Here is a 21,809-nt window from a genome sequence, read left to right as displayed (position 1 = left end):
TATTTAATTAGATGAGGTTAGTTGTTAATCCACCTCTTTTTTTTTTACCTGGTAAACTTTAATAAAACAAACTTGCAAGACACATTATCGTTGCATTTTCCTCCAAAAAGAAACAAGACTACTGCAGCTGAAGCCTTTTTTTTATCAATGCTAGGAATAAACAATTTGGGATTATCTCTATTAGGAAAATCTGTCAATCATAATTACATACAGTCCAGTACTGTTTGCTAGTGATCAACTGTCGTTATCCTCTTTTCTGCCTTCTAAATTCAAGGCAACCGCTAATTTCCTTCTCAAGAACTTCAGTATCTGTTCTAATGCCTATCATAGGATTTGTTGAGAATGTATCTTGATCTCTCTTCAAATTGAGCCATTCCAGTAAAATGCAATCATGTTTCGAGCTACGGGGAAAACTCTTGATGCAACGAGACTGACCTAATATCATTTCACTTTCATAGCTCGTAAGAAGTGTAGGTTGATATAGATGAACAATATTTCTGCAGCCAAGAAAGTTCCCATCATTACAAATCTTCCAAGTTCTCTTTTTAAATAACCAAACAGAGGTACAGAACATGTACTGAAAACAGGGCCGAACAAAGGCTAGGGTTTAAAAAATATTTTTTTCACTGCATGTTTTCTATATCTTGAGATCAGAAGAGGTGTACAGCCTGCTTTGTTTAACTAACATTATGTTATCGTCCATCTTTCTGTGATGTTCTTCAACCTATTTGTTTACTGTTAGGTTGAAGTACTCTTTCTCTGCATACGGTGGAGACTGGAGAAGGACGCACTCTCTAAGAGATTAGCAAGTCTCAAGAGTTATGAGATTTTCTAAGTCTGCAGGCGCACGTCTGTGTGTGCATGAGAGAATGAGAAAGAGTCAGCATGTCCATCTGTGCAACTGGGAGGGGAGTTTTACCTCTTAAATGCAAGATTTCTGTTTTTAAAAAGAAATGGTGGCTTGCACGGTGAATGAAGCTCCGTTTTTAAATAGGATGTCCTGCAGGAATGATTTTTGTGATTTTTTTCCTTTATGACAAAATTTAGCCCCCCCCCTAGCTTCATATCAACATTTTCTAAAGCATAATTTTCGGAAAAATATTTAGATCAAAAAAGAAAAATGCCTAGAGGTTATATGCTTCCTATTAATCAGAACATAAATAATTAATCCATATCTATTTTTTTAAACTAGTCTATACCCAGTACATACACTGTGATACAAATTTAGACTATACTTACATCAAGGGAGCCTTCATTTATAACTATCAGCCCCATGTTCTTTTTCAAGAGTTTACAGGAATGTCCTATTAGAAAAAAAAAAAGTACGCTATTGTGTTAGGATTTTTAAAAGTTGTAATTACAGATACATAAAGATATAAACATGATTCCTGAGACATTAAATGCAAGAATATTGTGGCCTGGATAAAATAACTGGCGTTAAATTACTATATGGAGGTTTGGTGGGAAATTCAAGGCCACTTGAGAGAATATATATATTTAAAGAGAATACTAGAAAGTTGAGAATTCTATTTGATTTCAGGTAAACAAAGAACACCCAAAATAACATACTGTGTTTTGCTTTTATAGAACATATTCAGCCAACATTCACTATCTTTATTTGAAAAAAAATATGCTAAACTACAGGATATTCTCTTTTAAGAGGGGAAGTTGAGTCAGAAGCTGAAGTCAATGAGATAAGAGTCAAGAATAATATATTGTTTCTGGGACTATAAATAAATACAATTGTATAAAGAACCCTCTTCAGTGCACTTTTTTTGTGTATTCTTTAACCATAATCTCTTTCCATATTAATTAGAGTTAGATGAAGTTCAGATCGCATTTGTAGTCACAGAATTGCAGGATTAGGGAAAATTCTACAGGATTTGCAAAATTTCTCATGCTAATGAAAATGCCAATATTCTTTATGTGACATCCATTTGACCTTGAGTTATTGAACAGAAATATGCCATTCTGCTATCAGAATATTTCAGGCAAAAGCCAGAAACTTGCTAAAACTTTTCTAGGGAATGTTATGGCACTTCGTAAGGATCACTTGATAGAAGCTGTCAACAGTTGCTTAATTAAAAGTCTTTTAATTAAAGTACAGTGTGTATGTGGGTATTATTCTCTGTGATTTATGTTTATAAATGTAATCATAATCAATATTTAGCAATGATATCCAATACCGATGATTAATATAATACATCCAATGGATATATTTAATAAATAATTGATTTCTCTTAATTATTATTTATTAGTTGTTACAATCTTTCATTCTGTGATTGCTGTTTATGTGAATACCGGGACATAACCAATTTCTTCACTAACCCAAAATTGTATTCATATAGTCAATTCTTCCTTTCCTCTAGTTATCAGAAAAACATAATCAAAGGAAATCCTGAATAATTCCCAAAGAAAATACGTATTTTTTTCAATTAAATATATGCATACAAAATCTAAAGGGACTGGTTTGGACAAAACTCAGCAGTATTTTTCGTGCGGCTCTTGATAAAAACAGGATCGCCAATATCCGATGACAGATATGGCACAAAAAGAAGATACATACATGTAAGTCTACCAACTCAATTTAACGTATTACCAATGTTAATAGCTGTCTCTTGCTTGTCTCCAGTAAGAATCCAAATTTTGATATCTGCTTTCATGAGTGTTTCGATGGTTTCAGGCACTTCGTCTTGTAGCTTATCTTCTATGGCTGTAGCTCCAAGTAATTGGAGATTCTTCAGAAAAAACACACGAGAGAATTAACTTCCTCTTCTTAAAGCAAGGAAGAAATATAATTTAGATTCAGGACACCTTAAACTAAGGCACTTGCTAACAGAAGATTCCTAGTAGTATAGTCAGGTGGCTATTCCATCTTTTCCTTCTTAACAAAGTCTTTTTTCTTCCAAGAAAAATAAAATCTCGTAAGGAAAAATTGAAATGAGCTCTAAACAATTGCTCCTTGTGACAATGATACAAGATGGTCTTCTCTGCTGGATATTGAGCAATGAGAGACAACCATCTTGCTTGCAACGATGGTTGGTGCCTTTTAAATGATAATTTAAATTCTCAAACTTCCTTTTTTAATCATGTTTGGAAGCTTCTTGTCAAGTACTTTTAAGCTATTAGAGATCTTTCGATCGAGAAGACTGAAAATATGACATAAGCCCCCCTTTTAAAAATACATATTTAATCAGGGCTAAGCTACAATATTAATTTATAATAAAATCTACATACAATTAACACAAATCTCAGTAAAATTCATTGCATAAAGTTAAGCAACACGGACCACTTACTTTTTCAATTAGTTCATAACTCTCTTCAAGTTTTAGGGCTCTGTTTTGAATAGATGTTGTAGCTTTTTGATACATGTTCAGCCACTCATGATAATCACTTTCTGTAATCTCAGCCACAGCAAAACAGAGGGTCCTCAAACCTACAATTCCACAAAAATTGTCAAGGTTGGACACTTAGGACTTATAGGCTGTTCTCTTCATAGACATGAGAACCAGCTGATCTGCAGGCAACTGGCTGCTACTAATTTGTTCACCCAAGGAAGTTACCATCTTTCTTAGGAAAAGGGTAAAAATCCATGTTTCAGGTGCAATAAAATACGTTTTCATATACTTCAACCTGGCCAAAGGATTGGTGTTTCTTCATAAAAGTTCTTCCTCTTTTCTAAATGAGTTTCAAACTGACATTTTCAAAGAGGCAACATCACAGGTCGTATGTGATGCTTTTCAATCACTTGCTGACAAATTAGAGTTAATCAAATATAAAGAAAATAAGCAAAAGGCAGCGTTTATTGGGGCTTGAAAAAGAACTTCTAATCTGCACTGTACTAGCTGAAAAAACAGAAGTAAGTTTTTAAAGTAATCGTCAATCATTATCTATTTATATTATTACTAATACTCATTTATTACTGTGCTGTTATAATTAAACAGTAATACTGTACTCACCTTCTGTAGCAAACAGCTCTAAATGTTTCAAGGTAATTTCTTTGTATCTTGAATTTTCAGCCAGACGATCATAAATTACCGTGTCCTATAGTAATAATTAACAGATCAATTTTTTTTGTTGAGCATTAAAAAAAATGTAAATGCAAAACTAGGCCAGAAAATGATTCTCTGTAACAAAAACTCTATTTAATGTGTAGTATTAGTTAATTATTATCTAATTAAAAATGCATATCCCATTTTCCATAAAAAAATCAGTGTAAGGCAAGGTTTTTTTTTTTAAAAAAAATCACCACTATGTACCAAAAACAAAACAAAAACCCCTTTGTATTTTTATATTAATGCAAAAACTGATTGAAAATAATACTGTATGGAACAACCGTTTACAATTTTTACTGGATTGAGAACTATGAACTGAATGTATAAACGTGCGTTAAATCACTATTATTTTTAAGAGTTGTTTACCCGAATGCGGCAGTGTGTATCAAATAAATAAAATTTACATCCAATAATTAAACATATAAAACTGTCTCCCATGTTTTTGGTTCTGTATTGATGATGATGGTACAGCGCAGAATTCTGAATGATGTATTTTGGACCATGAATTGAAGCTTTAGGCTTTAAATCAGTGTTTTTCTTTCAGAAATTAAGAGTTCTATAAAATGTTGAGTTGAATGCTGGTACTCAAAAGGATGTCATGTAATGCAGCAGCACCATCTGGTGGTGTGGGTGGAATATTACACCCCACACTTTCCGTTAGTTTTAAGTTGTGTGTAGTCTTCTTTTAAAAAAACAATTTACCAGTTGTTGCTTTCCGTTTAACTTCGAGTATTTTTGCGTTTTAAGTAACTAAGACTTTTATGTTTGATTCCCCCTCCCCCAAATTTCTTTTCTTTGAGTAAAATTTGATTTTATTTACGCAAGGAAGGGGGGAAAAAACCCACCAGGGGTGATGGCCAATGCTTGTGCTCCCTCCTTCCCCTATCTGTTTCTCCATTGGTAGATTTGTGCACCACACACAAGGCAGTTGTGTTTCAAGTGTAGGGGTCTGTGTGCGGAGAAGATGCAGTTAGGTACCTGAGCATCTTATCCATCTTATCCAAAAGAAAAATGAGGCCAGAGAAACAGAAAAAAACTGGAATCTTCTGGTGGTCAGGTTGTTGTTATTGTTAGTTGCGAAGTCGCGTCCGACCCATCGCGACCCCATGGACAACGTTCCTCCAGGCCTTCCTGTCCTCTACCATCCCCCCGGAGTCCATTGAAGCTCACGCCGACTGCTTCAGTGACTCCATCCAGCCACCTCGTTCTCTGCCGTCCCCTTCTTCTTTTGCCCTCCATCGTTCCCAGCATTAGGCTCTTCTCCAGTGAGTCCTTCCTTCTCATCAGGTGGCCAAAGGATTTGAGTTTCCTTTTCAGGATCTGGCCTTCTAAAGGGCAGTCAGGGTTGATCTCCTCTGGGACTGATCGGTTGGATGGCCTTGCAGTCCAAGGGTGGTCAGGTTATCGTCTCCTAAATTATGGGGGATTCCTCAGCATTGTACCCAAGAACTGGCATCCAAAGATGTGTTAAACCAGGGGTGTCCAACCTTGGAAAGACTTTTAAGTTTGAGACCTACCATCTTTCACCCGATTGACAGAGTGGTGCCGTTACAAAATGTTGGTTCTATTTTTCTGTGTTTACTGGTATAGAAAAAAAAAAAAAAAGAGTAGAAGAAAGTGGCATGACTAAATAAATCACCCTCTGTTTATTCCTTACAATCTTCCTTGAGAAAATATCACTGACAATCAAGTTTCAGAAATTTACGTTTGTAAAAAAACAAAACAAAACGGAGTGACAACTTACAGCTCCTTTGCAGTAGAGTCTTAATTTTCCGGATGGTGTGCGCACAATTACAGACATTCTTTTTCTAGAACTGGAAGAATTGAAAAACAGTTAACATTTTTAAGGGGCTGAGAAAACAAAAGGCATTAAAAAGACCTATGTAATTTACCTTGTAAATTCTAACACGTTTAGCAATTCGTATCTTTCTTCTTGACCCAGCTGGGGGAAAAAAAAAAGCAACACTTTAAAACTTCAAAGGCATTTCTAATTTCTTAATTTTTTTTTTAAACTGAGAAAATAATACCCTGGACAATTTACTAATTTAATCTACTTACAGATTCTATAATGACAGAGTCTGGCGTTCTTCCAGTAAAAACAAAATGGAGTTGCTTAGCTGCTCTGACTAATGCTCCTTCATCTGTAACAAAACATCCACTATTATTTCACTGGCAAATCGATACGAACAATAAACTAAATACAATATGTTTACTGTTTTGTTCACCAGAAATCAGATTTTTCATCTTCATTTTATTCACACGCAATTTCATTTCATTCATATATAATTTCCGCTACATTTCCCCCACCCCCAAGTAAAAAGATTTCATAATTCAAGAATGCTTCCAAACAAGACTTCTATCATATAATAGCTTTTCTTGGTTCATATAATTTGATGGGGGGAGGGGGGGAAATGAAAAAGAATTGTGAAATTCCGCTTCTTCCGTTTTCTCCTGTTATTGTTATCGCAGCTTCCATTTTTTTTTCTTTTCAAAAATATCAGTCAATTAATTGGTTTCGAGAAGCAGTACAAGAACGCTTTGGAAGCATCGCTATGTCCCTATATATTTTTATGTTTGTGTAGTTAAAACGCATAGCTAAAAAAAAGATCCAACCTTTTCCTATATAGCCTTTTTTTTTTTTTTTTTGGGAAAAAATGATATCCTATCAAATGGCAGAACCTGGCCCACCTTAGTTGATCTCACTGTATGGCAGACCACCAGACATCCCAGGGCTATAGGCTAGACTATTTATTAAATTTATATGCGACTCATCTTGCGGGACAAGGCGACATGTAAGTAGCTTATATGACAACAGGAATTTGATTTTCGATAAGATGGTCTCTGGTCACAGCCCATAAAGGAGATTGTAGTAATAACCAGCACTCTAAATTGGGCCGAGAAACCCACTACTAACCAGAGCAGTGACTGATCAATCAATCAGTCGGTAATGTGCAGGTAGTCCTCGACTTACGACCACAATCGAGCCCAAAATTTATGCTGCTAAGTGAAACATTTGTTCAGTGAGTTTTGCCCCATTTTGCGACCTTTCTTGCCACTGTTGTTAAGCGAATTGCTGCAGTTGTTAAGTTAGGAACACGGTGGTTAAACAAATTTGGCTTCTCCCATTGACTTTGCTGGCTAGAAGGTCGTAAAACGTGATCATATGACCCCAGGATACTGCGACCATCGTGAGTCAGTTGCCAAATTGTCTGAATTTTGATCATGTGACCATGGGGATGCTGCTACGGTCATAAGTGTGAAAAACAGACATAAGTCCCTTTTTTCGGTGCTGATGTAACTTCGAACAATCACTGAACAAACTAGGGGCAAACGAGGACTACCTGTGATTCACTAATGGAGCTTGTTTGCCCACTTCCATTTCCACAAGTTTTCTACCACTGGTGTATGTAAAATAAATTTCTGCTGAGGAAATTACCATGAATGGAAATTGGGAAGGGAGTGGCAAAGACAGATAAAGGTAAGCGTGGTGGCTACTTCCCTATCTCTAACCTCCAAGGAATGCAAACATAGATACAGCAGTGGCCAAAATTGTGGAAACCTTTTGGGAAAAGTGTATTTTGGAGGTTTGATGGCTAATAACACCACTTGTTTTTTTTTGTTTTTTTTTTGGAGTTTCAAGATAATCCTTTTCCACTGATGGAATGGCCTGGGAATAGCCCAGACCTTAACCCAGTTGAAAATCTATGGAGCCGACTAAAGAAACTTGTTAGTCAAAAGCGACCCAGTAATAAAACCCAGTTAATAGAAGCCATCCTTCTATCTTGGTTTCACATTATAACAGCTGCAGAACTAAAAGACTTGGTTCACTCCATGGGAAGATGTTGTAAGGCTGTCATTCATGCTAACGGTTACCCAACTAGGGATTAACTGACACGGGGATCATTTTTGAATATGTTGTTTTTCTATGGTGATAATTTTTGTATATCTCGGTTTTTTCTACATGTTGCACTTTTCTTCTTTATACTGTAACTGCTATTCTAATAGCAAATCCTTCACAAAAGTTATTGCATGACATTCTTGATTAAATTATCTTTCCATTGATATATAATTTTATGGTATTACTCCGCCCCAAAAAGTGGTGTTATTAGCTAGTTTTAGAAAATACACTTTTCCCAAAAGCTTTCCACAATTTTGGCCACTACTGTATAACCAGACTTTCACATGGACTTTTGAAGATCAGGATCTTCTGTCCAGAGCAGTCTGTTATTCCGATGATCGGTGGTATAAATTATGGGCATACACTGTTCAACTAAACCGGTACTAATTCATTCTCTTCACATTACATTGCATGAAGAAATCCTACAAAGCTTATTATAGGCGTGACTTTGTGAGTGGTAAGCCAAAATGTCTTTTAAAAGCCCACATTATTCTCAGGGTAATGTTCAGCCTACAGTTAGCAATGCATCCTCTTTACAATAAACTCCAGGCTAATCCATCCGTTCGATGTGAATATATCTTTTAAGTACATAATTGAATGTAACGCAGTTCAAACTTTACATAGTCGAAAGCGATTACGGCTGCCGCGTAAGCCTTACCTGGAGATGCCGCTTGATAAACTATTCTGTCATCCTCTCTTTCTGGGACAGCTGTGTGACAAATTGCCATCATTGTCAAAAACTCACAAATTATAGGTGCCGTTGGCTGAAAAACAGAAAACAGTAGAATGAACTGTTCTTTTTTTCTAGAATTAAAAACTGAACGTACAGACAAACAGGTGCAAAAATAGCTATAGAAATAAAAACGTTGTTGTTTTTTTTAAAAAAACATTCATTCACCTAGCAGAAACAAAATGGTAGGGGAAACGAAAGAGACAAAGAAAAAAGATATGCATTTTGTTTAAAAAACAACCACCACCAGTTGCTTATTGAAGGAAAGGGGTAGTGATAGAAAAAAAGATTGTGAGTCAGAACAGTGAGAAATGCTCCATTCCCTTTCTTGATTGCAGACCTATTTTTATGCAAATCAAAACTCCACTCTGTGATGATGTGAGAAATAGAATTATTCCTGTAAAGAAGATAGCCTAAATGACTCCATATTTATACTTCTCATGACCTAAGTTAACTCTAAGCTATTTGGCAGCGTAAGGCACTTAGAAAGGGGAAGTATGATGCCTTTTCTGAAGAAATAACGCCATAAACTTAAGTTAGTACATTCTGAGTTGGTTCAGGCTGACCCAAGCTAAATTAAAAGAAAGAAGGAAGGGAGATACCGTTCCAATTAATTGTTTTAGTTAAGGACATATTGAAAGGTTATTTTTAGGAGGGAAATGCCCCTCCAAGGGGGAATTCTAAATCGAGACAAATGTGGCTGAGAAAGCCAAAATGTTATGCAACGTCCGAAAAACAATAAGTGGGGGCGTTTTAATTGTTTTGCTGATTGCTTGAAAATGTATTTAAACCATGTATTCGGAGCTGTAAGATGTTCTCTCTATATATATATTAAATCTGCTTTTTACTTGTTCATGGTCTCTGCCTTATTTTCTATGAGGTTTGTCATTTTAAAATCTCACAGATGGTTAAGCCCTTAAGAGGAAATAAATATTGTTAACTCTTCTGATAATCAGGATTTCACAGTTTTAGTCACCATGATACCAAAAAAAAAAAAAAAAAGGTTGAGACTCTAGAAAAGAGTGCAGAGAAGAGCAACAAAGATGATAAAAGAGTCTGGAGGCTAGAATTATACGATGAATGATTGCGAGAACAGGGTATCTCTAGTTTAAGGAAGAGAAAGACTAGGGGTTGACATGATAGCAGTATTCCAATATCTGAAAAGTTGCCACAAAGAAGAGAGAATCCAAAGTGCCTGAAGGCAGGACAAGAAACAACGGATGGAAACTAATCAAGGAGAGAAGCAACCTGGAATTAAGGAGAAGCTTCCTAACAGTGAGGACAATTAACCAGTGGAACAACTTGCCTCCAGAAGTTGTAAATGCTCCAACACTGGAAGTTTGTAAGGAAAGACATTGATAACCATTTGTCTGAAGTGGTGTAGGGTTTCCTGCCTAAGCAGGGGGTTGGACTAGAAGACCTCCAAGGTCGTTTCCAACTCTGTTATTCTGTATTTATTTTATTAGGGTTTTATCCTGCCTTTATTACTTTGTAAGTAACTGGCAAATATACGTAATACCTGGTCCTCCTCCTATTTTATGTTAGTTTTGAAGTTATTATTTATTTTGCATCAGCGTATTTCTGCATCTTACATGTTTGTTTTGCAAATTTTCCAGTAATGATGAGTCGCTAAATGTTTTTTCTTCCCTTGCTTGTGGACTCTGGCTAAAAATAAAAATGAAAGAAATGAAATAATTACTACATATATTTATGATAAAAAAAAGAGATTCATTAAGTATAAATCATGTAGATTCTGTTTACATCTTTTTTGAAGTAATGGTTACACAAGATTTGTATTTAATTTGTATTTAAGAAGGCATCTCACAGTTTAATTATCCACCCACATACTTATAGTTTGATTAAGTAGTACAACACATTTAACTGGGTTCAACAAAATGATGATAAATATATAGAATGAGATGAATATTAGTTAATTTACCCATACAAATCACATCAAAACCAGATCTTTCACCCATGGGTTAAAAATCAAAAGTTAGCCTCTGATAACAAATAATGGTTTCCTAGACATTGAGTTTTGATGAACGTATATGGATATTTTTGATAATGCTGTAAAACTGTACTGTAATACTCTAATAATTCTAATGTGAACATTTCAAAACCAGGTTATTTATATTTGAGTGAAGTAATGTTCAGTAAAGCTTAATCAGTCTAAAAATAAACGGATCAGCAATGCATTATCTTTTCAACTGAGGAGTCGAATCCCATTTCTCAACAGATGAAATGTTTATTTGAAGGTACCGTTTCAAAATCACTTTCTCTATATATGCTCAGTGTCAGTATGTTAATAATAGTTATAGATCATTGCGAGCAGAAAGGAAATAGCAGCAAAAATTAGTGCTTACCACTCGTCGGAGGTACAGCCAAAATCATCCGATTCAGGAGAATGGCTGCATGGAATGTAAAGAAGGGCAGAACAACATAGAGAAATAGCTAAGAAAGCTGAGAAAGGCTTGAAGCTCATCAGAGAGAAATTAAGGCCAAAAAAAATATCAAAAAATCACAAATGATCTAGTGACCCATTCATATAATTGAAGCTATAGGTTTTTAAAAGTGATCTATGTTATTTGGAATCCTACTTTATTAGGGACCTGGAGTGCACAGCCTGCCTTACGTAACTCCGGCAATTCCAGACCAAGAGTGTCCAATCTTGGCCACTTCAAAGCTTGTGGACTTCAACTCCCAGAATTCCCCAGCCAGCGAAGAAAGGGAAGGTGGGGATGGAAGAGGTTTTAAACATGAGGACAAGGCACAGCCAGATGTAAGTGAAGAAGAAGCAGGAGCCCAGAGAAGGATCCCATGCTTCACAGTCTGAGACACTGAAATTTTAGGTTCCAATTTCTATCATATGTTTTGAAAATCCAATAAACACAAGTGTGCACGTGTTCTTATAGATGGGACTTTGAATAGAGCAAATTCTTTGCACTGTCTTTTAACTTCCGTATCCCGAAGAATTTTAGTACAGGTCGTTGCCATTGTTAACTTAGTAACACGGTTGCTAAGTGAATCAAGCTTCCCCGTTGATTTTGCTCGCCAGAAAGTTGCAAAAGGTGATCACGTGACCTCCAGGGCGCTTGCAACCCGTCATAAATAAGAAGCAGTGGTCAAACATCCAAATATAAATCACATGACCATGGGGAATGCTGCAACGGTCATAAGAAGTCACTTTTTTTCAGCGCCATTGTAACTTCGAACGGTTACTAAAGAAACTATTGTAAGTCGAGAACTATCTGTATTAGTATTTTAGTATTTTAGCCTTCAGTATCTTTATTTTTAGTAATTAACAATCTGACAATCAGCGGCTCCCAGGAAAGAGCCTCCCATAGAGGTTGCTGAAGTTTAAATGAAATAGCATCCGTGTAAAATGTCCAGTTCGATCATTTGAACTCCATGGCTAAAAAGATGAAGCTGACTTAAGAGTAAAAGGCAGGCCCTGAAATAGTTATGCATCAGAGGCTTTTGATTGTCTTTGAGACGTTTTTGTTTTTAATTTAAAAGATCCTGAAGAGATCTCCAAAAATATTTTAATGACATTGGAAATGTCCAACTCTATTTATTTTTTTAAAAAAAGCTAGCAAGATAGATAAAACCAAGCAATGACCTAAGAAAAGAACTCACCCATAAGATATTCCTGCTATAGTACACTTCTTAAAATGCATAACGTTGCACGTCAAGGTACCTGTTTTGTCTGAAAAGATGTATTTGACCTTTAAAAAAAAAAAGGTAAATGTTCATTAATATGTTTCATTGAGCATATATTAATATGATAACCTTATCATAGTAATGTGATTTTTTAAATTATTCAACATACTGAAAACGCTAGCCAAAAAAATCATACAAAAGCTTTCCAGTATTGGATGGTTTAGATAACAAATCCGTAAACGGTCAGCTTAGAATTCAGCACCATTTTCAACTTCACCAATTAGGAGTACTGGGATCTCAAGAAGGATCATTTGAAGATTTATGTTCTGTCTACATGGATGGGATTAAACCTAGTAGCAGCTGTTAAGTAAATAGCATCCTCTTTTTTGGGAAGTGTCCCTAAAGCTGATGTATCTCCGGGAACTCTTTCTCTTTTTGTTTCTTTCATAATATTTTATTGAAGTTTAAGAAATACAAAGATGAAAAACTAATTGTAAGTGTTGCTTACTGAGTTACAATATTTATGGTATCTTGTCAACGGTTCCTGTAATGAGACATTGTTAAAAATAGCACCCCAGGCTCATTTTTTTTTCCCTTGCCACATCTGTAGGACTCTTTATAAATGCTCTGTTGTTCAGAATAGTGGTTGAATTAGGTTATTGATATAAATGAGTCTCATTAGACTCTGGCTTGTTCTGGAGAATAATCTTTAGGCCGGGGTGGGCAACTATGGCCCCTTTATGATTTGTGAACTTCAACTCCCAGACTTCCTGAGCCAGGAATTCTACACTGGCATATTTGGGGGATAAATGTAAACATAATCCATTTAAACACAAGATAGAGAATATTTACATTCTACCAAGTTTATCAGATAAATGACAGTTAGAGGAGGTGGTTGTGTGAATTTAAATTAAGAAATTACACATTAATAAAACAACAGAACCGCCCCCTCCCAAAAAACCCCCAAAATACCTGGCCAAGTTCTTCGTTAAGATTGGACGTACGTGCCATGGCAGCAGTGTCTGTAAGTTCATAATGCATGTCAATATCCTAATAAAATAATAATAATAAAAAAGCTGAAAAGGGTATTAACTTGCGCACACACTCCACTGCAATCTGCTTTGAGCAAAACATTAAGCAAGAACCTGTAGGTATGTATGAACTTGGTATTAACTAAACATTTACCAAAATTGCATTCCATGTGTGAATATTGAGGATAGGAGGAGGATACTTTTGATATAAAGACAGGCATAGGGCTAGGAGGTAGACTTCCTCCATTGAGAATATGCATTAGACCAGCAGTGAAATCCACTTACTTCCGCTACCGGTTCAGGAACGGGGTGCGCTATGCATGCGCCTCTTCTGCGCGTGCACAGATGGTAAAAAAACCAGGATGTAATGATGTCCCGGCAGGTGGGCGGAGCCTCCCGCCACCAGTGCTACCGGTTCGGCGAGCCGGATAGAACTGGGGAGGATTTCATCACTGCATTAGACTATTCATTATCTGTCTTTGTAGTTTGTATTAAGAGTAAACATGTTTTTGCAAGGTCATATCTTAAACGGTTTAGTTGTACAGGATTTCATTAATCTATACCACTTAAAGCCTGCAATCATGTAAGAAAATATTTTGTGATATTTTACCCTGCAATTTAATCTGCACTATTTTAACAAATAGCCTGTATTATCAAATATTATCAAACAGCATATATTCTATTCTTGAAATGAATTATTAAAAGGTCTGCAAATAGCACAATAATTATTATATTTACCCAATTTATAAAATATGCTTGAATAAATTTAACAACTTCCAGTGTAACTAACAGGCTGATTGGAATTAGATTATTGAAGAGGATGATAAATGTCAGGAAATTGAGTCCAAAATTATTAGCTCCACCATCTGTTAAAACAGGGAGAACAAAGAGAAATCATGCATGAGTTATTACATTAAGTACAATAATTCTAGAAATTTATTTAATTAAATTTATTTTAAAAACTATATATAAAACTCTCCTAATACCCTGGTTCCTATGAAACCTGCTCTTGAATCTGATCATTTGCCTTGGAAAGGAATCTGAATAGGTGTCAAAAAACAAATTGGAAAATAGCAGTTAAACTGGATCTCTGCTAAGAACACAGTGCAGACAGAAAACTATAAATCCACAATACTGTGTGCTAATGCTATTTAAGTCATTTAGCCTCTTTGAAATAATGCATGAAATGCAATTACTATACATGGTTTCACACAATTTCTAATTTGAACCCGGACAAATATGTCTTCCGGTGAATTTGTATATGGTTTTGCAAGTGTATACACACTTGAGGGTACCAACTATTAAAAAAATCATTAAAAACCTTTAGTCAATATTAACCATAATTCTGTTTTAAACAGGTATAAATACAAGGATGTATGATGCACTTATTTTACTTCGTAGACGTAAAGTAAGATATAGGTATCATTATGGCAGGAAAAACACACTTGTTTTAAGGGCTTACAGGTTAGGTTGATGTACCAGTCTTTGCCTTCGTGCTTTTGATTCCATATAGCTGCACCAATGGAACAAACCAGAGACATGGCAATAAGAATGCAGAACAAAAACAGAATTTGTATATTTGTAATCCTTTCCACGTTAGACAGTTTAAGAGGTGGGCTTGTTGAGTTCTGTGGAAGAAAAGGAGGGTCCACAAGTAAATATGACATTCATATGCTATTTTGGTTTTTATTTAATGTCTACGGATATTTTCATGCTTGGATTAATCATCTTAAATATTCATGTCAATGAATGATATAGCTTATTTTATAACAGCTTGAAAAACACGGCACAGTTTTAACTTGGGTGATACATTCCATTGGAGGTGTCAATAAGAATAGGAACAACTGTTGAAATAAATGCCAAAAAGAGAGCCACATTAGATTTCTGTAGGAATCTACAGAAGATTGCTGTATGAGAGTGTTGTGGCATTTTAAAAATTAACAAATGATTGAAGTGTATGTGATAAGAAACTTGATTGTCTTTTATGTATCATGGGATTGTTGTCCTATAAATAAATTACTGCCGATTTAATTTGACAGTAAAATAAATGCACTTTTATTTATTAATTTATGAGTCATATGTTTATCTAGTGAACTGAGAAACCCAAGGATATAACCTTGATATGTGTCAAATGATACTAATGTATTTACCCAATAATAATGATGGCCAACTATTTTTTTGATCTGTATAGCAAGTTCATGGTGTTAAGTGTTCTTTTATGCAGGTAGTCCTCAATTTATGACTACACTGGAGTCCAAAATTTTTGTTGCTGAGACAGTTAAATGAATTTTGCTCCATTTTACGACCTTTACTGCCACAGTTGTTAAGCGAATCTGCAATCTGGGAGACTGCAATTGCATAAATATGAGTCCGTTGCCAAGCATCTGAATTTTGATGCTGGGGCTGCTGCAACAATTGTTAAGTGGGGGGAAATGGCCATAAGTTGAGGACTACCTGTATAGTCATGCTTCTAATTTATTATCCAATCAGACGATCTTTGGCTCCTGTCCATTATGGCATAAACATAGAGCAGAAGGTCCAAAGACCTTCAACATACTCGGTTAGGAGACAAACCTGCATAAGTTTTGTATCATGTCCTGTATAAACAACAATTCCATGAACCCACTGTGTATTTCTGAGTTGAGCACCACGCAGAAGAATCTGGTCAGGCCCCAGTGGAACAGTCCTAAAAGAGAAGACAGAAAAAATTAAGTCACATTGAATCGATTGCAAAATAACTACTTCAGAAACATTAATATAGAAACAGATTAGGGGTTTTGGGGAAATTCTTAGGCACATTTATTAAATGCAACTTTAAGACTTTTTAATGGAAATAACTATAATAATAATAATTAATAAGAACATAATTTTAATTCTGCCATTGGGTATGTTATGTTTCTCTTTGCAATGTACACATCCAAATTGCTATTTTGTACTAATATTTTAGAGGGATGCAGTGGTTCAGTGGCTAAGACGCTGAGCTTGTCGATCGAAAGGTTGGCAGTTCAGCGGTTCGAATTCCTAGCGTCGTGTAACAGGGTGAGCTCCCGTTCCTTGTCCCAGCTTCTGCCAACCTAGCAGTTCAAAAGCATGTAAAAAATGCAAGTAGAAAAATAGGGACCATCTTTGGTGGGAAGGTAACAGCGTTCCGTGCGCCTTTGGCATTTAGTTATGCCGGCCACATGACCATGGAGACGTCTTCGGACAGTGCTGGCTCTTCAGCTTTGAAACAGAGATGAGCACCGCCCCCTAGAATCGGGAACAACTAGCACATATGTGCAAGGGGATTACCTTTACCTTTACTAATATTTTTATAGTCCTGTCAATCATCACAACTGATCATTGCATCCAAAATTGAGTCACATCCTGATTTAATACAGGTCACACAATTAAGCCTCACCACTATTTTCCTTCATTAAGGATTTTTTTTGTAAGAGTGAAAAAGACAGAGGTAGTACATATGAATCAATAAGGCCTCTTGTATCATTAGGAACAGTAGTAGAAAAAGCTTTTCAGTTTAGCTTTTCATCTTTATTTGCTGTCAGTGATTAATCTACAAAAGAGCTTGACTTCTCTCTTCTTTTATATTTGTGCTGCTGATAAAATCAAGGAGCTAACCATTTTTGTCCTGGAAGCATCGTAAATCTTTATATACGATGTTGTTTCCCCTTTGGTTCTTCCTTCAATGAGCTTCCTTTTGCGTGTTAACGGAAACCATCCAGATGTTAAAATGCTGCTGAATCCATTGAAAGGAAGTCTTCTGCAATCTAAGACTTGACCCTGGATGGTCTGGAACCTATGCCAGAATCAGCTGAACTTAGCATGCCTCATTTCTTAATACTGGGTTTTAGGTACATTTCTACCGAATGGGAAATCAAGATATGCAAACCATTTCTAACACAAAATAGTCCTCCAATCTCCTGCAATTAACAAACAAAACACCCTTTTGCCACAGAGACTTGGATTGTAGACAAAGATTTTAACTTCAGTTAGTATTGAGTGGAACTAGTTAAAGGGAATAGAGAATACAGCATTAACCACATTTCTCAGAGTCTAGGCCGTTTTGTACCTCCAGGTTATGTTTATTACTATTAAATTCTTCTAGATGGAAATTAAGCTCATGGATTGTAACATAAATGTTGCAGATTATGAATTTGGTGTGTGCTTTGTGTTTTCTATTGTGGGCAAACACTGTCCATGGCCATCCATAGATAATTCCTGTTGTGCTTTTATGGACAGAGTGCCACTTAACAAAAATGTGCATGGTCCATGACCATTTATAGATATTCCTGTTGTTACAGTTGCTGAGATTTTCCAGCAAATTATGCTTTTGTATGTTGAGCTTTGACAGCAAACAGCCAAACACAAAAATGTGCGTTGTGCATGTGAATAATAGATGCATTGTTACATTTGTTGAGTTTTTGAGCTGACAAATGCACAATTGTGCTGCTTTTTTGCTTGTTTGTTTGTTGCATAATTGCCAAGTACGACGTCCCTGCATAGAAAGAGATCTCAAATTAATGGAGGATTTTTCCTGTGGATTCACGAGCATTGTTAAAACTGAATATATTTCCCACTTCTTCATTTTTGGGTTCAGTTCTCTGCTGCTATGCTTTAGAAATGTTTTGGCTTTAGAAATGTTTTTAAGTATTGCTTCTATAGTAGGCTATCAAAATACTTACAATAATCCACTCTGCCTATTTTTCCCTATGTTGCATGATAGTTACTACTTAGTTTTGTTTATCAATGACTATCTTGCTTCCAAGCTTGAAAATTAAGAAAGCAACTGACTTGTTTTGAGTTTCCATAAATAGTGGAAGTTTCAAAATGTCTCAAGTTTCCTTTGGTCTGAACTTAAGACATTTGAAACATTCTAACTGAATGTGCCAATTGTTTCACAATTTGTTTCATAAATTTATTTTTGTTTTGCATCAGCTCCTTCGGGGGAAGGAGACACAGGCAGTCCTCGACTTACAACAGTTCGCTTAGTGACGGTTTGAAGTTACAATGGCGCTGAAAAAAGTGACTTACGACCATTTTTCACACTTCTGACTGTTGCAGCGTCCCCAGGGTCACGTAATTTACATTTGGATGCTTGACAACTGATTCACATTTATGACGGTTGAAGTTTCCCTTCCGGTTCTATTTTGATTCTGATTCTCTGGCATAATGGGTGTTTTAGAATGCTTGCAGAAAAATACTGGTTGAGGTCTGAGTAGTGGGGTTAAGGAATCAGATAAGAGAGGCATTCATTTTAAGTTGTTACGATTAGAAATAGGTCTAGGAGGTGAATGTGTAAAATGAAGAGTAAAAGCCAAACCATAATTATCAATACTTGTGAGCTCAAAGGTTGGTTGTTTTCATGATTAAAATCTGTTCTGTTTCATTACCTTTCTTTCTCCAAACTTTAAGGTTTGAACAATGATGCTGAAATAAAATGGCCAAACTTTTTTTTTTAAAAAAATGGCAGGATGAATAAGCACATTGAATTAATATTTACTTATAAAATGCGTGCAGGGGACGGGTATTACCAGAACTTTAAACAGTGAAAGTCAACTGAAATTAATACAACCGACACATATAATTTTTTTTTGTTAAAATGCAGCAATGAAAATATTCTTTTCACCAATATCAATATTCTACTTTTTATAGATTTTAGAAATATTATGAAAGAAATTGTACTCAAAGGTTTACATACCCGTGGCTGTCTAGTCTAATATTTCCAACAAAGTCATAGAGATGTCTATTAGGACTCTCACATTCAATTTTGCCTGAAAGTCTCACCAAGTTGTCAATGTCCTTTATATCAGCTGTCAGTGGTAAGCCCTGTTCGAACAAAAGTTTTGATAATGCGATAATGAAAAACTAAGAATAAGTAACACAAGCTTATGATTTCCTACATATGGGTGTTTACATCTATTTATTAATTTATTAGTTGCATTCACCGGAAACGGTAAATCATATTATACCACGATGTGTATAAGCAAATTCATCCTGCAATTAACTTCAGTTTCACAAGCTCTTTTTTTCCCTCAATTTCATATAATTATCAAGGCATTGAACACTGATTCATTTTTATTTATGGATAAATAGATAAAGGATGTCATATTGCTTGGAGCAATAAACTGTGCCTCATATAAATTATTGTCAGTTAGAAACACAGAGACACAGAATTTTATCTATATAATTAAGCCTGTATTTTTAATTATGATTTTAAGTGGTTCATAATAAAGTTAAAGGCAGAATGGAACGATTCAGAAATATCACTCTAAACCAAATACAAAATGCATGATTACGGATTAAACTTGCTAGTTGCTAATAACTGTTGATAGTTGCCACAATTCCATGCACGGGTGACATGACAAATTTAAGACAACTAAAAGCAAAATTTCAAATATTTCTTGCAGCCCTAAGCTGCATTCACGCATTTCAACCCATGTATATACACTGTTTCCCCAAAAATAAGACATCCCCTGATAATAAGCCCAATCGGGCTTTTGAGCGCATGTGCTAAAATAAGCCTCCCCCCGAAAATAAGTTCTCCCCGAAAATATTTAAATGCAGAGCTGGAAATCAGATGAGACAGCAAGAGGAGCCGCATCTTGCTCCACGCACCCCAAAATAATAAGACCTCCCCAAAAATAAGGCCAAGCGCTTATTTCGGGGTTCAAAAAAATATAAGACAGGGACTTATTTTCAGGGAAACACGGTATATAAATTTGCACTAGCCCTAATTATTTATCAGCTGATAATGTATTCGTATTTTAATTATACATTTTCATTATAAAAAATTATGTTTATCTTTTTATGTATGATACTGTCCTCTCGGTTTTCTTTCTCCCTCCCTGTTCACCTGCAGTGCCCAATTTCCCATGTAAGATTTTTTACAAAATTGAATATAAAGTCAAACACCTAATAAAACTGAAAGGATTGAGAAGACTGCAAATCTAAAATTGAAGCGTTATTAATTTTTATACTTGCATTCTGAAAATGCACACATAGAAGGGATATACATTATCAATATTTTACAGGTAAAACCAGGTTACTTAAAATGCGGATTCTTCTTTATGTAAATAACAGACTAACATCAATGGTATGCAATACACTTTGGATCAGTGCCTACATCTCTTGAGGACTTAAATGAATGTTCCTATCCCTTAATGCATTTTTTTTGCCCTTTAAGATTCTGCTTTGTAATGTGAACTATGCACTGTGAATTATTTTGAAGCAATATACAGTAAGATAACAGAGAGGAAAAAATGTACTTCTTACCTGTCGTATTTTTAAATTAGTTTCGCCATCTAAATTTGATGTTTCAATGTAGCACATAGCTTGCGGTTCACTTATAGAAAAGAGAAGATCCATTTTATAAATTAAGCAGTCCAGAATCTATTTTCACTGAAATACAACATTGTTCTTTAGTTTATGTTATTGTCTTTAAACAAAATATGAACTAGTAATTTACATTTTCAGAAAATGACCCTTAAAATATGTAAAGAAAATGATTCATATTGACTTCATTAATGATCGGTAAAAATTCAGATTCCAGATGTTTGTTAAGACAGAAAAAGCAAGCTAAATAGTTTGACAAGAAACTAAGCTTGCAATACATTGGTTTGAATAACGTAACTTCTCTAGTTTTTTTATAAAGAAAGTAACACAAAATAAACAATTATGCAACATATAGAAAGTCTTTGACATATGATAGTAATTGAGCGCAGAATTACGATTATAAATCATTGCAATCACAAAGCAGGCCAAAAAGTGACTGTGCCTGATTTTGTGATTTTTGTAAAGGCTGTTGTTAAGTGAATTTGGCAGTTATTAAGCAAAGCTGTTTTAGCCAGGAAGTAACTGGCAAAAAAATGACAAAAATCATGGTCAACAGAATTGTAATTGATTGCATTGTAATTGCATTGTAATTAAATGCATTGTATGAAAATACCACATCTCTCAAAATACATATAATGTTGATCTTGCATTGATGCCCTAAATATATTTAGGAAATGTTGAATATTTAGTAAAGTTGCAAAGCGTGTCCATATTTAAACAAGAATTTCTTCACTTTACCTTTATGTTTTAAAGGTCAGTTTTTCTGAAAATGTAATTGACTGATTACAAATTAGCATGCAAATTATTTCAGTTTCAGTATATGAAACATATCTAAATCCGGACATATTTCATATGATTTAACAAATATACACTGTGTTTGCAATCCTTTACACATCTATCTAGGGGTATGTCTGCTCAATTCAAACTAGTATAGTTTGTATGTATGTATGTACAGGATTGCACTGGAAAGCTACCAAATTATGTACATATAATTTAAAATAAACCCAATTTATCAAATTGGGTTTACATTTGAGTGAATATTTTCTGAAGAACATTGAAAATAAATGAGAGGAACATCAAAGATCAGGAAAATATGTTTCATT

General features: G+C 35.2%; 1 protein-coding gene across 1 annotated transcript in view; it reads right to left on the bottom strand.

The window, feature by feature from the left end:
* The window catches only part of ATP8A1 (ATPase phospholipid transporting 8A1), a 63,347-nt gene that overhangs the window by 20,615 nt on the left and 20,923 nt on the right, over positions 1-21,809 (bottom strand). The window contains exons 8-24 of the mRNA XM_070949066.1: positions 20,647-20,716; positions 19,073-19,200; positions 15,949-16,060; positions 14,837-15,002; positions 14,113-14,240; positions 13,316-13,393; positions 12,320-12,408; positions 11,047-11,091; positions 10,276-10,348; positions 8,612-8,717; positions 6,114-6,196; positions 5,948-5,997; positions 5,800-5,869; positions 3,960-4,044; positions 3,297-3,436; positions 2,600-2,738; positions 1,240-1,304 (exon numbers count right to left, since the gene is read on the bottom strand). Of these exons, the coding sequence (XP_070805167.1) occupies positions 1,240-1,304; positions 2,600-2,738; positions 3,297-3,436; positions 3,960-4,044; positions 5,800-5,869; positions 5,948-5,997; positions 6,114-6,196; positions 8,612-8,717; positions 10,276-10,348; positions 11,047-11,091; positions 12,320-12,408; positions 13,316-13,393; positions 14,113-14,240; positions 14,837-15,002; positions 15,949-16,060; positions 19,073-19,200; positions 20,647-20,716 (1,627 nt within the window). The remainder of the gene's footprint in view (positions 1-1,239; positions 1,305-2,599; positions 2,739-3,296; positions 3,437-3,959; positions 4,045-5,799; positions 5,870-5,947; positions 5,998-6,113; positions 6,197-8,611; positions 8,718-10,275; positions 10,349-11,046; positions 11,092-12,319; positions 12,409-13,315; positions 13,394-14,112; positions 14,241-14,836; positions 15,003-15,948; positions 16,061-19,072; positions 19,201-20,646; positions 20,717-21,809) is intronic.

Source organism: Pituophis catenifer, unplaced genomic scaffold (genome assembly GCF_029215685.1).
Source record: "Pituophis catenifer annectens isolate HBS135680 unplaced genomic scaffold, rPitCat1.0.hap2 SCAF_8, whole genome shotgun sequence".
NCBI classification, from domain to species: domain Eukaryota; kingdom Metazoa; phylum Chordata; class Lepidosauria; order Squamata; family Colubridae; genus Pituophis; species Pituophis catenifer.
This window is presented reverse-complemented; position numbering and strand designations above follow the sequence as displayed.